The following is a 15345-nucleotide window of genomic DNA, read 5'->3' on the forward strand; positions in this document are numbered from 1 at the left end:
GGTTATGACCTTTAAAGCCCTTCATGGCACTGGACCAGAATATCTCCGAGACCGCCTCCTGCCGCACGAATCCCAGCGACCGATTAGGTCCCACAGAGTGGGCCTTCTCCGGGTCCCGTCAACTAAACAATGTCGGTTGGCGGGCCCCAGGGGAAGAGCCTTCTCTGTGGTGGCCCCGGCCCTCTGGAACCAACTCCCCCCGGAGATTAGAACTGCCCCTACTCTCCTTGCCTTTTGTAAACTTCTTAAGACCCACCTGTGTCATCAGGCATGGGGGAACTGAGACATCTCCCCCGGGCATATACAATTTATGAATGGTATGTGTGTATGTATGCGTGTTTAGAAAATGGGTTTTTTTAAATGTTTTAGTAGAAATTTACATTTGTTATATACTGTTGTTTCCACTTTGTTGTGAGCCGCCCCGAGTCTGCGGAGAGGGGCGGCATACAAATCTAAATAAACATAAACATAAACATAAACATTTCTTTTCTTTTTTCGGTCTTTCCTTTTGCGCAGGTGATTGTGGGAAGCATCTTCGAAGTCATTTGGGCGGTGGTGAAACCCGGCACATCTTTTGGCATCAGTGTGCTCAGAGCCCTCCGGCTATTGAGGATCTTTAAAGTCACCAAGTAGGTTTGGGGTGAAATTAATGCATGGCATGTTGTTGTTGTTGTTGTTATTATTATTATTATTATTATTATTATTATTATTATTATTATTATTATTATTATTTATTGGATTTGTATGCCGCCCCTCTCCGGAGACTTTGGGCATCCGAACCAAAAAACGTTTGCCATCACTGCCATGTTTGTTTGTTTGTTTGTTTGTTTGTTTGTATTCCTTCCTTCCTCCCTCCCTCCCTCCCTTCCCTCATTCATTCATCCATCCATCCATTCACTCGAGGTGGCTTACAACACAGAGCATAAAACAATAGAAATATCCTGAAAGGGTGACTTGATCGAAGTGTATAAAATCATGCATGGGATAGAAAAGGTGGATAGAGAAAAATTCTTTTCTCTATGACAGTGTTTTTCAACCAGTGTGCCGTGGCACACTAGTGTGCCGCAAGACATGGTCAGGTGTGCCGCGAAGAAGGAAGCTCAGGTTCCGGCCTCGCAACTTTTTGCTGAGAGAGAGAGTGAGAGTGAGAGAGAGAGAAAGAAAAAGAGAGAGAAAGAGAGAGAAAGAAAGCAAGAGAGAAAGAGAGAAAGCAAGAGAGAGAAAGAAAAGAGAGAGAAAGCAAGAGTGAGAGAGAAAGAAAGCAAGAGAGAAAGAGAGAGAAAGAAAGCAAGAGAGAGAGAGAGAGAAAAGGAGAGGAAGGGAGAGAGAGCAATGAGCAAAAAGGGGAGGAAAAAAGAGAAATGAGAAAATGATTGAGACAAGAATGAGAGGAAAGAGAGAGAAACAAAAGAGAGAGAGAAGTGACTCTTGATTTAAAGCATATGATAAAAAGCACCCAAAGAATAAGAGAGAAAATAACCCAGCCCTCACCTGTTTTTGGAAATGGTTCAAGAATGTGTATACACACACACACATACACACAAGGGTGGGGAGGAGACAGGGATGGAAAAAGAGAGGAGAGTGTCTTAGAGTGTCATTTTGGTGGGTGGTGTGCCCCAGGATTTTGTAAATGTAAAAAATGTGCCGCGGCTCAAAAAAGGTTGAAAATCACTGCTCTATGACACAATACTAGGACGAGGGGGCCCTCCCTAAAGCTCATAGGTAAGAAATATTTCTTCACTCAGAGGGTCCTTGGTTGATGGAATTCACTTCCAAAAGAGGTCGTGACAGCTGTCAGCCTGGATAGCTTCAAGGCAGGATTAGACAGATTCATGGATGCCAAGTGTATCATAGGTGGTTATTGAAATGGATGTCCAAGTGCCGCCTCTATGTTGGTTGAGGCAGGCAGGGTTCCCTTAAGTGCCATTTTTGGGGGGTCAAGGGAAAGGGAGGGTTTTGCCTTCTCTTTCTGCTCAAGATCCCCATGGACAATTGGTGGGTCACTGTGTGACACAGAATGCTGGACTCGATGGGCTTTGGCCCGATTCAGCATGGCTCTTCTTACGTTCTTAAATCCAATTTTAAGGTTAAAAGTAACTAATCTAAAACTCAGATTCCTTAAAAATCAGATTATGCTATCGTAATCATTGTAATCCGGTTTATTTTGACACCCTAGGTACTGGAACTCTTTGAGGAACTTGGTGGTGTCCTTGCTGAATTCGATGAAATCCATCATTAGTCTGCTGTTCCTCCTCTTCCTCTTTATTGTCGTGTTCGCCTTGCTGGGGATGCAACTTTTTGGCGGGCAGTAAGTTTCTCTATCGGATAAACCGATAGCGGGGAAGCGATATTTCACCTTCAATGGAATGTTTCCATTTTTTTGGGTGTGTTTTCTGGCAGATGGGGTGGGCTGTTGAAGTTCTTCTGCATTCCCATGCAGCCTGTATGTATGTATGTATATATATATTAATACTCAGCCTCTTCCTAGGTTCCACTTCAATGATGAAACACCAACCACCAACTTTGATACCTTCCCCACTGCCATTCTCACCGTGTTCCAGGTAAGCTGCTTAATCCTTTTATTCGTATTCGAATGAGTGTATTGGAAGGGACCTTGGAGGTCTTCTGGTCCAGCCCATTGCTCAAGCAGCGTAACCTATACTATTTTGGATAAGTGACTGTCTAGAATCCTCATAAAAACATCCAGTGATGGAGGCAAGCTGCTCCACTGGTTAATTGAGCTCGCTGTTAGGAAGCTTCTTCTTAATTCGAGGTTACTTCTCTCTTTGATTAGTTTCCAACCGTTGTTGTTGTTGTTGTTGTTGTTGTTGTTGTTGTTGTTCTTCTTCTTCTTCTTCTTCTTCTTCTTCTTCTTCTTCTTCTTCTTCTTCTTCTTCCTCCTCCTCCTCCTCCTCCTCCTCTTCTCCTTCTCCTTCTCCTTCACCTCGTTCTCCCCCTCCCCTCTCCCATTCCCTTCTTCTTGTTGTCTCCTTCTCCTCCTCCTCCTCCTTCTCCTCCTCCTCCTCCTCCTCCTCCTTCTCCTCCTTCTCTTCCTTCTCCTCCTTCTCCTCCTTCTCTTCCTCCTCCTCCTCCTTCTCCTCCTTCTCTTCCTCCTCCTCCTTCTCCTCCTTCTCTTCCTTCTCCTGCTCCTCCTCCTCCTTCTCTTCCTCCTTCTCCTCCTTCTCTTCCTCCTCCTCCTTCTCTTCCTTCTCCTCCTTCTCTTCCTTCTCCTCCTCCTCCTCCTCCTTCTCTTCCTCCTCCTCCTTCTCCTCCTCCTCCTCCTCCTCCTTCTCTTCCTTCTCCTCCTTCTCTTCCTTCTCCTCCTCCTCCTCCTTCTCTTCCTTCTCCTCCTTCTCTTCCTTCTCCTCCTCCTCCTCCTTCTCCTCCTTCTCTTCCTCCTCCTCCTCCTCCTTCTCCTCCTTCTCCTTCTTCTCCTCCTTCTCCTCCTCTTCCTTCTCCTCCTCCTTCTCCTCCTCCTCCTCCTTCTCCTCCTCCTCCTCCTTCTCCTCCTTCTCTTCCTCCTCCTCCTCCTTCTCCTCCTTCTCTTCCTCCTCCTCCTCCTTCTCTTCCTTCTCCTGCTCCTCCTCCTCCTTCTCTTCCTCCTTCTCCTCCTTCTCTTCCTCCTCCTTCTCCTCCTTATCTTCCTCCTCCTCCTTCTCCTTCTCCTCCTCCTCCTTCTCTTCCTTCTCCTCCTTCTCTTCCTTCTCCTCCTCCTCCTCCTTCTCCTCGTTCTCTTCCTCCTCCTCCTCCTTCTCCTCCTTCTCCTCCTCTTCCTTCTCCTCCTTCTCCTCCTTCTCTTCCTTCTCCTCCTTCTCCTCCTCCTTCTCCTCCTCCTCCTCCTCCTTCTCCTCTTTCTCCTCCTCCTCCTCCTTCTCCTTCTCCTCCTCCTCCTCCTCCTCCTCTTTCTCCTCCACCTTCCTCTTCCTCCTCCTCCTCCTCCAGTTTTCAGTTTTCCCATAATGCTGTTTTTTCCAGCATAACATTCAAAACAACGGCAAAATGGAAGTGTGTTTTCCAGAACTTTCAGTTTGCCTGTTCGGTCATTTTTATTTTCACTTACCAGGTTTCAGAAAGACCTGCACGCATGTGTGTGGGCAGCCTGGAGAGGATGCTCATGCATTGGGGATGGAGGGAAGGGGTGTGAGCACATTCACACATGCTAGCACACACACATACACCTTTTGGCACGTGAACCAAAAAAAGTTCGCCATCACTTGTATAGGGTCTCCTGCTAGAGCAGAGAGTTGGACTAGAAGACCTCCAAGGTCCCTTCCAACTCTTGGTTATTCCGACTATTCAGGAAACGGTCATCTCACCACATTCTTCCTGGAGCAATGTCTCCTTGGTGGGCTCTGTTTCTTGGAGGAAAGAGAGTTGTTCTTTTTTTCCTCTTCAAAAAATCCTTTCTTCTTCTTCTTCTTCTTCTTCTTCCCTGGGTTCAATGATTTTTCCAGATTCTGACCGGAGAAGACTGGAACGCCGTGATGTATCAGGGCATCGAATCCCAAGGGGGTGTCCATTCTGGAATGTTCTCCTCGGTCTACTTCATCGTCCTCACCCTCTTCGGGAACTGTATCCTTGTCCTGCTGGAATCTTGACTTGCTAAATGCTTGTTTGACGTTGCTGCTTTGGCTAGAATGTGCACATTGCCAGAGCAGAAACGGCTCTCTTAATGGGCGAGCGGATGAAAAGTTACCGGAAAGCCATTAGCTTAAAGTTTATCGATCGATTCTGAAACGAGATTCTTTCTTCATTTCTTGTTTTTAAGTCTTTTAGCTCCTGAAAATAATTGGGAGTCTTCCTCCCAAACCCAGGTCTGTATGTTTATTTATTTATCTTTATTAATTTATTTATTTGTCATACAAATATAGTACTGTAGTATGTTTAACATAATAGAATAGAATAGAATTTTTATTGGCCAAGTGTGATTGGACACACAAGGGATTTGTCTTGGTGCAGATGCTCTCAGCGTACATAAAATAAAATATACATTTGTCAAGAATCATGTGGTACAACACTTAATGATTGTCATAGGGGTCAAATAAGCAATGAAGAAGCAATATTAATAAAAATCTTAGGATATAAGCAACAAGTTACAGTCATACAGTCCTAAGTGGGAGGAAAGGGGTGAAAGGAATGATGAGAAAAACTAGTAGAATAGAAGTGCAGATTTAGTAGGAAGTCTGACAGTGTTGAGGGAATTATTTGTTTAGTAGAGTGATGGCGTTCGGAAAAAAACTGTTTTTGTGTCTAGTTGTCTTGGTGTGCAGTGCTCTGTAGCGACGTTTTGAGGGTAGGAGTTGAAACAATTTGTGTCCAGGATGTGAGGGGTCAGTAAATATTTCCCCCGCCCTCTTTTTGACTCGTGCAGTATACAGGGCCTCAATGGAAGGCAGGTTGACAGCAATTGTTTTTTCTGCAGTTCTGATTCTCCTCTGAAGTCTGTGTCGGTCCTGTTGGGTTGCAGAACTAAGGCAGACAATGGTAGAGGTGCAGATGACAGACTCGATGATTCCTCTGTAGAACTGTATCAGCAGTTCCTTGGGCAGTTTGAGCTTCCTGAGCTGGCACAGAAAGAACGTTCTTTGTTGTGCTTTTTTGATGATGTTTTTGATGTTAGGTGACCATTTTAGGTCTTGAGATATGATAGAACCTAGAAATTTGAAGTTCTCTACTGTTGATACTGTGTTGTCTAGTATTGTGAGAGGTGGAAGGGTGGAAGGTTTCTCTTAAAGTCTACCACCATTTCTACGGTTTTGGGTGTGTTCAGTTCTAGATTGTTCTGGTCACACCACAAGGATAGTTGTTCAACTTCCCGTCTGTATGCGGATTCATCATACAGACGGGAAGTTGAACAACTATCCTTGTGGTGTGAGTAGAGATAGAAAAGACAAAAAGACATTAGGACAGGGACGGTAGGCATAAAGGTGCACTTATGCACACCCCTTACTGACCTCTTAGAAAAGGGGAGAGGTCTATTGTAGACAATCTGAGGTTCAAGATTTTGGGATTTTGGGAGGAAACAACAGAGTCCGGTAGTGAATTCCAGGCGTTGACCACTCTATTGCTGAAATCGTATTTTCTGCAGTCTATTTTGGAGCGATTTACATTTAGCTTGCATCTATTGTGTGCTCTTGTGTTGTTCTTGTTAAAGGTGAAGTAGTCTCTAACAGGGAGTACATTGTGATGTATGGTTTTATGAACAACGGTTAAATTCTATAGTTGGAAAGTGACAGCGCTTGAGTTGCAGCCTACTCAACGTAACGTAGACTCACCTAACTTCTGTTGGTGGGTTTTTCTGGTTGGTACTCCAGTGAGATCAGTCTGAAGGATTCTGAGTTTGCAACACCCCCAAGAGGGAATTTTGCAAACTTGTTGCTTTACCAAGCTCAAAAGTTCCGGATCATAGGTTAGTATGTAGTTCGGAATAACCTAGTCAACTCTAGACTGCTAATATATAAGAATCACTGATACTAAATTGATGCCAAATAAGAGTTAAGGGAAATCAAAAGTGATTAGACTGGAAACATGAATATCTCCTGGACCGCCTTCTGCCGCACAAATCCCAGCGACCAGTTAGGTTCCACAGAGTTGGCCTTCTCCGGGTCCTGTCAACTAAACAATGTCGTTTGGCGGGACCCAGGGGAAGAGCCTTCTCTGTGGCGGTCCCGACCCTTTGGAATCAACTCCCCCCAGATATCAGAGTTACCCACACCCTCCGTGCCTTTCGCAAGCTCCTTAAAACCCACCTCTGTCATCAGGAATGGGGCAATTGAGACTTTCCCTCCCCCTAGGCTTATAAAATTTATGCACGGTATGTTAGTATGTATGATTGGTTTTTAAATTGGGGTTTTAAATTAACTTAAATATTAGATTTGTTTACATTGTATTATTATTGCTGTGAGCCGCCCCGAGTCTGCGGAAAGGGGGCGGCATACAAATCTGATTAATAAATAAATAAATAATAAATTTGTGGCAATGTAATGATTCTAAACTGATGGCACATTTAACTCTGCCCCTAGCTCGGCTGATCTTCTCCTACAGGCTTTTCTTTAGAGTGCTAATGTAATGAGATTTGCAACATACTTAAAAACACCAATGCTGTCACCTTTGAAAAATACCCCCAATTCTATATTGGAAGCTGGTTGTAGTTTGAAGTGTTGTGGGGCGGGGGGGGTGGTTGCTTTCTTTCTCTTAATCAAAATTTAATTGGATGATTCTCCACGCCTATTTTTCAACCCTCTTTCGTGCTGTTATCACATTATGCTGAATTTTGCTTTAAGTTTCACTTGCTGTCGCCAATTAGCAAGATTTTTTTCACTTATCCCCGAAACCTTTTCTGGGTGTTTCTCATCATTATCTGTTCAGCCCCCATCCCACCCAAAGTTAAAAGAGTCCCAGGAGAATAAAATTTTTGAGTTGGATGCTTGGCAAAGCTTCCACGTGGCTGTGTTAAGCACCTAACTGTCGGTGGGTAAGGTTAAAATAACGAAGTGCTGTCAAGAAAAAGAGGAATTTCAGTAAGATATACACTGAGTGTGTAGCCCCAGGCAAAAATATTCTGAAGAGCAATAGTGACAAGTTCTTAACTAGGCATTTCATGCTGGACTAAGACAGCTCGGGCCAAGCGTTTAGAAGAGAATCAAAGGTTCCCGGTGCCATCTGTTCCAATGTATCTTCTCGCCTCCTCTCTTTTTATTTATTTTTTTCAACTTAGCCAAATTGCAGATACAGTGGTACCTCTACCTAAAAACCCCTCTACTTAAGAAATTTTCTAGATAAGAACCAGGGGCTCAAGATTTTTTTGCCCCTTCTTAAGAACCATTTCCTACTTACAAACCTGAGCCTCCGAAAACTGTAAGCGGAAAAGGCAGGGAGAAGCCTCCGTGGGGCCTCTCTAGGAATCTTCTGGGAGGAAACAGGGCCAGAAAAGGCAGGGAGAAGTCTAGGTGGGGCCTCTTTAGGAATCTCCAGGGAGGCAACAGGGCCGGAAAAGGCAGGGAGAAGTCTATGTGGGCCTCTTTAAGAATCTGCTGGGAAGAAACAGGGATGGAAAAGGCGTGGAGAAGCCTCCATGGGGCCTCTTTAGGAATATCCTGGGAGGAAACAGGGCCAGAAAAGGCGGGGAGAAGTCTACGTGGGGCCTCTTTAGGAATCTCCTGGGAGGAAACAGGGCCGGAAAAGGCGGTGAGAAGTCTACGTGGGGCCTCTTTAGGAATCTCCTGGGAGGAAACAGGGCCGGAAAAGGTGGGGAGAAGTCTATGTGGGCCTCTTTAGGAATCTCCTGGGAAGAAACAGGGTCAGAAAAGGCAGGGAGAAGCCTCCGTGGGGCCTCTTTAGGAATCTCCTGGGAGGAAACAGGGCCAGAAAAGACGAGGAGAAGCCTCCGTGGGGCCTCTCTAGGAATCTCCTGGGAGGAAACAGGGCCTCCACCCTCCCTGTGGTTTCCCCAATCGCACACATTATTTGCTTTTAGATTGATTCCTATGGGGAAAATCGCTTCTTCTTATAAACTTTTCCACTGAAAAACATGGCCACGGAACGAATTAAGTTCGTAAATAGAGGTACCGCTGTATCTTCTCGCCTCCTTTCTTTTTTCTTTTCTTTTCTTTTCCAATTTGGCCAAATTGCAGGTATCTTATATTTGGCTGCCTTCTGATTTGGTTTGGGTTGTGTTGTTCATGAGATCCTTAGCAGCTGAATCAGATACCCTCCTGAATGTCTTTTTGGCCATTGCTGTAGACAATCTGGCCAATGCACAAGAGTTGACCAAGGTGAGTGAGTGAGTGAATGAGAGAGGGAGAGAGCTGTGTAATCCTTTGTGAAGGAAGTAGATCAAGGTTAGGGTTAAGGTTAGTTCCAACTTACCTCGATGCTGGTTCGCTTCCTCCCGTGACACGTGGTCACACCTCATGGGTGTGTATGCGCAATAATGAAAATAGAAAATAATAATAATAATTAAAAAACAGGATTTCTGGATTTTTCCAAAATTGTGCAAAGACAGTCCTAGCTGCTGTAGTGATGTGTAGTATCAAATATTTAGTGCTTTTGCTAGACTCTTTAATAACTCTCCTTTAGTTATTTCCTGGAGTGTCTTTTATTCCAAAATCTTTTCGTTTCGGGAACACAGCCAGAAAGTATAATAATTCCAAAACATATACAGTGGTACTGAAAGGGTGTCTTTTTAAGAAAGAAAAGGGAGGGGCGGCTTGGAGGAGGAAAGATTTTGCAGAGAACAAGGTGCTTGCAAAGGCACTGAAAGGGTGTCTTTTGAAGAAAGAAAAGGGAGGGGCGCCCCCCTTGCCTTTCTTCCTTCCCACTCACCTTTTAGCCTAGCCTTGCTTCTTCCACCCGCCCCCTTTAGCTGCTCCTCCCTGCCCTCTGTTTGCCGCCCTTCTAAAGTTTGGGATTTTCCTGAAGGATTTGCACGCATTATTTGCTTTTACATTGATTCCTATGGGAAACATTGTTTCGTCTTACAAACTTTTCACCTTACGAACCTCCTCCTGGAACCAATTAAGTTCGTATGATGAGATACCACTGTATATGAATGTGCCGAAATGGATAGACTCACAATAGAGCTAAAGGGGTCGAAAAGATTCCGTTTATTATGAAACCTGGGAACAATGGTATCATTGGATTGGATGTAGGAAAAAAAGACAAGGCGTGAATCAAGTTTGTCTTTCTCTGCACCGTTGTTGTTCTCCTTTGCAGGATGAAGAAGAAATGGAAGAAGCCACCAACCAAAAACTTGCCTTGCAAAAGGTGAAGGAGGTGAAAGATGTCAGTCCCCTGTCAGCTGCTAACATTTCTATCACCGCGTAAGAGTTTATGGTGTTTGCCTATCTTATTCATCTGTTCTTCTTTCAATCAGGGGCCCCCCCAATCCCCGGTCCACTGGGCCACAGCATGCCACAAACTGGGCCACGTAAAGAAGGAAGCCCCATCCGTGAGATGTGGGCAGCACCCTTGAGCCGTGGTTTGCGCAGTGGTTAGAGGGCAGGATTGCAGGCTCCTTCTGCAATTTGGCAGATTGACTAGGTGGCTCAGTGGCTAAGACACCGAGCTTGTCATTCAGAAAGGCCAGCAGTTCGGCGGTTCGAATCCCTAGTACAGGTCTCCTGCGTGAGCAGGGGGGTTCGAATAGATGACCTCTAAGGTCCCTTCCAACTCCGTTACTGTCATTAAAGATCAGATCTACTCAGGTTGACTCAGCCTTAGAGTCGGGGTGGCACAGTGGTTAGAGTGCAGCACTGCAGGCTACTTCTGCTAACTGCTAGCTGTAGTTCAGCAGTTCAAATCTCACCACCGGCTCAAGGTTGACTTATCCTTCCATCCTTCCGAGGTGGGTCAACTGAGCACCCAGATTGTTGGGGGCAAGAGGCTGATTCTGTAAACCGCTTAGAGAAGGCTGTAAAAGCACCATGAAGCGGTATATAAGTCTAAATGCTAATGCCTTCCATCCTTCTGAGGCAGGTCAAATGAAGTTGCTATTACTCTAATGATCCTACAATCCCAGATCAATTGAGATGTGGAAAGGCTTCACTCCATGCGTTGTGGCTGATCCAACACTGGAGGTTTTGAAGAAGACACTGGACAGCCTATCTGTTTAACATAGGGTCACCTGCTTGAGCAGAGGGGGTTGGACTAAAAGACCTCTAAGGTTCGTTTCAGCTCTGTTATTCTGTTTGCCACTCAAGAGGAAGTCGTGGTAACTACATCGCCTTCTGTTCCTCAGCTGTCAGTCATTGTGTGGGAATGTCTTGCTTTAATGTGGCTTTACCAGATTAATAGAGTTGGAAGAGACTTTGCCAGGTCATCTAGTCCAACCCCTTGCCCAAGCAGGCGATCCTACACCTGCCTCTACCCAGGATTGAACTCACAACCTTCTGGGTATGTTCTCTTTGGGGTTTTTTTTTTTTCATTTCCCACATTCCACTTTCTCCTGTCAACATAACATGGACTTCTCAGTGGGTGCCTCCAGGGCTTTCTGTCTGTTTCAGAAAGCGGGTTTGGTATCTCTCACTCTCTCACTCTCCTTCTTTCTCTCTCTTTCTCATTCTCTCTCTCTCTCTCATTCTCTCCCTCTCATTCTCTCTCTCTCATTCTCTCTCTCTCTCATTCTCTCTCTCTCATTCTCTCTCTCTCTCTCATTCTCTCTCTCTCATTCTCTCTCTCTCTCATTCTCTCTCTCTCTCATTCTCTCTCTCTCTCATTCTCTCTCTCTCTCATTCTCTCTCTCTCTCTCATTCTCTCTCTCTCTCATTCTCTCTCTCTCTCCTTCTCTCTCTCTCCTTCTCTCTCTCTCTCCCCACCCTACTCTTTGCCAAATGCTTGCATCTTATACACCATGAAACGTGTTCATCTTAGACAGTCTCATGTTAGTTCACATGGCAGGTCGTTGGGTTGAGGTGGTGGTGCATCTCCATTGGGGTGAGAGCAATGCATTGCATTGAGGTGGCTTGTGAAGATGATCCAAAACTTTATTTAGTAAGAGGAAGACAACAAGGTGGTTGGACTTTCCTTTCCTTCCTTCCTTCCTCCCTCCCTCCCTCCCTTTTTTTCTCCTTCTTTCCCTCATTCCCTGCCTTTCTTTCCTTTCCCTTCCTTTTCCCCTTCCTTTCTCCTTCTTTCCTTCTTTCCCTCTTTCCCTCCCCTGTCCTTTCCTGTCCTTTCCTTCCCTCCTTCCTTTCTACCTCCACTCTTTCCTTTTTCCCTCTCTCCCTCCCTTCCCTTCCTTTCCTTTCCTTTCCTTTCCCCCTTCCTTCACCCCCACCACTTTTTCCTTGCACCCTCTCTTCCTCCCTTCCTTCCTCTCCACATCTCCTTCCCTCTCTCCTTCCCTCTCACCAACCAACCAACCAACCAATCAACCAACTCATCCCTCTCACTTTCTGCATTGAAAGTGTTCTCTGATCAGCTAAGCTTCAGTGATTAACTAAAATGTAGAATTGAGTGTTGTTTCTAGTTTTCACCTAAGTTAAAACTGAGTGCTTTTAAGGCTTGGACATTATGGGAGAGCGTGTGAGGAATTTGCTTATGAGAAAATAAAATAAAATGCAGCTCAAAGGAACCTCGGTTTAGGATTTTACTTGGGACCATACCATTGGAGCTTTGACCATGCTAACTCCTTCCATGAAATGTACTCTGGTCCTTCAAACTGAAAGTTTGATATATTCATGAGTTAGATCTCGAAATATCTTTCCTTCCTCCCATTTCCCTCCTTCAGGAAACAGGATGAAGTTAATTTTTTCCCAATGGTATGTGACTTGTTGTATAACATTCTAGCACCAGCTAAGGGATCCACTCCTTCCGTAGGTCCAATAGTTCTCTGAATTATCTAATTTATTGTCTAAAAACAGAACCCAACCCTACTCCCTCCTAGCACTGATGATGTAACCCAGTTGGTTCGTGAAACGTCTGGAAAGAAACAACAGAGAGCGAAGAGGCCACCACAGTCATCGCCCTCCTCTCCACAAATCCCACTCCCTTCTAACCCTGGTGATGTTACCTAGTTGGGGCATGAAAGGTCTGCAAGGGACTCCCCCCCCCCCCCCAGCTGAGAGAACATCAAGGACTCTGCAGTTCACTGATTTGAAACTCCACTCACATGGACCGACGTTTGGATGATAACAATGTTCACCAGGAAAAAGAGAGTGGAGAAACATCCAATTCCCCTCTCAAACTGTTGTTGTTTTATTTCTTTTTTAAAAAATTATTATTTTGCTTTATTCCCAAATTCTTATCCTGAAGTTTGCTTGATGTGGTTTCCTTCCAAATGCATGTTCCCTTCTCGGTCCTGGAATTTGTTAAATGCTCCCTCGATATTTCTCTCTCTCTCTTTCCCTCCCTTCCTTTTTTTTTCCTTTTAAAAGTTTTTTCCTGGGTTTCGTTTTCCCCTCTCACTTTTGTATTCTTTTGTTTCTCGCATGTGCAGTTTTGTAAAGCAAACTCGAGAGTCTGTATCTCGCAGCTCGTCGCTCTCCAGCGTAAATTCACCGTGAGTTGCCCTCCATATACAATATTCAATAAATGTAGCTTGTGCTATATATATAAATCAATGAACATTTTTGCGCCCCCCCCCAAAGAGACTTCCCTACCCTGTTTTCCCCCAGCTTTAAGTCCTCCCTTTCATTGTGGAAATTCATAATGGAGCATCAATTGGGCAACATAGGAGGGTTACCCGGAAAGTAAGGTTACAAGGCACATAACTCTCGCGGGGAATGTTTGGGGGGGGGAGTTAGTATTACTATTGTGTAGTGGGAAGCCAGTGGAAGAGAATGAACAGTGTCAGTGGACAGTAGATCATCGACTGGCATTGGGGTGAAGGTTAGAGATGAGCGTCCTCATTCCATTTCCCTCCAAGGGTGAAGTGTGTGCTGTAATACTCTACCTGAATGCTAAGGGCATGAACGCTGCTGCGATGGGTTCCCAAGATGCTTCCTGAAGCACACAACATTGACAGAGTCAGTGCCGCCCGAGGCTTTCTTGACCATTTCAAGATTGAAGGCGAGGCTTTTCTCAACTGTATAGTGACAGGAGATGAACGTTGGGCTCATCGCCCTATTCCAGAGAGCAAACGTCAATCAGTTCATTGGCACCATAACCATTCTCCTTCATCCCCAAGAATTCAAAACTCAGCAGTCGGCGAGAAAAGTCTTGGGCACCCGTCGTGCACAAATCTTGGGCACCCATGGCAGCAGCGTTCATGCCATTATTATTATTATTATTATTATTATTATTATTATTATTATTATTATTATTATTATTATTATTATGTCAGTACAACACAGCAAACGAGATCACTATGCTGGATTTCGTATTTCATCACCAGTCGGGCGCTTCCCAAGCACCTAGGACTGCGTGATGTAGCGGCGAATTATGTTTGCCGATCCCAGTAAAGCGGCCTTTTGCAATTGACAGATGGAGATTTTGTCAATTCCGATGGTTTTCAAATGTCCACTGAGATCCTTTGGTACTGCGCCCAGCGTGCCAAGTACCACTGGGACCACTTTCTTTGGCTTATGCCAGAGTCGTTGCAGCTCGATTTTTAGATCTTCGTATTTCACTAATTTCTCTAGCTACTTCTCCTCAATTCTGCTGTCCCCTGGGATTGCGATGTCGATGATCCATACTTTCTTTTTCTCCACGATCACAATGTCTGGTGTGTTATGCTTCGGAATTCGGTCAGTCTGAAGTCAGAAGTCCCACAGTAGTTTTGCTTGCTCATTTTCGACCACTTTTTCGGGCTTATGATCCCACTAGTTCTTTGCCACTGGTAAATGGTATTCGCCACTGGTATTTTATTATTATTATTATTATTATTATTATTATTATTATTATTATTATTAATAATAATTTATTAGATTTGTATGCCGTAATATGTAATATGAATGGTAGCGTATTACAGCACACACTTTGTACTTGGAGGGAAACAGAATGAGGACGCTCATCTCTAACCTTCCCTACAATGCCAGACAATGATCTACTGACCACGAGCACTGCTCATTCTCTTCCGTTGGCTTCCCGCTATACCAACTTCCCCCATGAACATTTTCCGCGAGAGCTACGTGCCTTCTAACCTTACTTTCCGGATAGCCCTCGTATCTCTGCCAACCTTTGTGAGTTGCTTCTGAGTATTCCCCACGTATGCTTCCTGTGCTGTTTTTCTTCTCTCCTGGCTCCACATCCATGCCCTTGCATGTTCTCTGTGGCCCGACTGTTCCTCTCCCTCTTCCCTTTTGCCGACTTTCTTTGTGGCTCTTCATGATTCCAATGAAAGGTTTGGTTCTCCTCTTTAGCCCTATTCAACAGATATTTTCTCCCCTTGTGTTTTCCCCTTCATCCGCTGATGATATAAAGTGTTGTGGTTCACCAGTAGCCAGCAGAGCAGGCAGCAGATTCGGACACAGTGAGAAGGTTGGGGAGGAACATGGGCCAGTCTTGGAGTCTGGGGAAGGCCCTGATGAGTGCTCTGCATCCGAGGAAGAGATAGAGCCAGGGCCATCTGCCAGTTATCAGCTGCCTTTGGAATCAGACATCAGCGAAGCAGAGGAACAGCTAGAGCCAGTTCCCAGGGTGTGCATCCAAAAAGTTGCCAGATGAAGGCAACAGCTGAAGAACAAGGGTCGACTTGGGTGTAAGGCCACAGGTGGATGATGAATGCCCCCTCCCAGAGGGAATAAGAGTGAACGGGAAGGGGAGTTTCCAGGAGACAATTAGTTCGCTTAATTGATTCTTGACTCTCAGAGATTCCTTGCCAGGTTTTGAAGATATCGGTTCGAGCCAGATAAGGTCTGTGACTGTTCATTCACCCTTGAAAGACTTTGCTGGATGTGAATGAGA

The 15345-nt window shown here is 45.0% G+C and overlaps 1 protein-coding gene across 1 annotated transcript in view; it reads left to right on the forward strand.

The window, feature by feature from the left end:
* The window catches only part of CACNA1B (calcium voltage-gated channel subunit alpha1 B), a 207017-nt gene that overhangs the window by 111458 nt on the left and 80214 nt on the right, over nt 1-15345 (forward strand). Inside the window, 7 exon segments of the mRNA XM_070759592.1 lie at nt 517-629; nt 2177-2308; nt 2489-2561; nt 4455-4572; nt 8707-8774; nt 9715-9821; nt 12938-13000. Of these exon segments, the coding sequence (XP_070615693.1) occupies nt 517-629; nt 2177-2308; nt 2489-2561; nt 4455-4572; nt 8707-8774; nt 9715-9821; nt 12938-13000 (674 nt within the window).

The sequence above is a fragment of the Erythrolamprus reginae genome, chromosome 8 (assembly GCF_031021105.1).
Source record: "Erythrolamprus reginae isolate rEryReg1 chromosome 8, rEryReg1.hap1, whole genome shotgun sequence".
In the NCBI taxonomy this organism is placed as follows: Eukaryota; Metazoa; Chordata; class Lepidosauria; order Squamata; family Dipsadidae; genus Erythrolamprus; species Erythrolamprus reginae.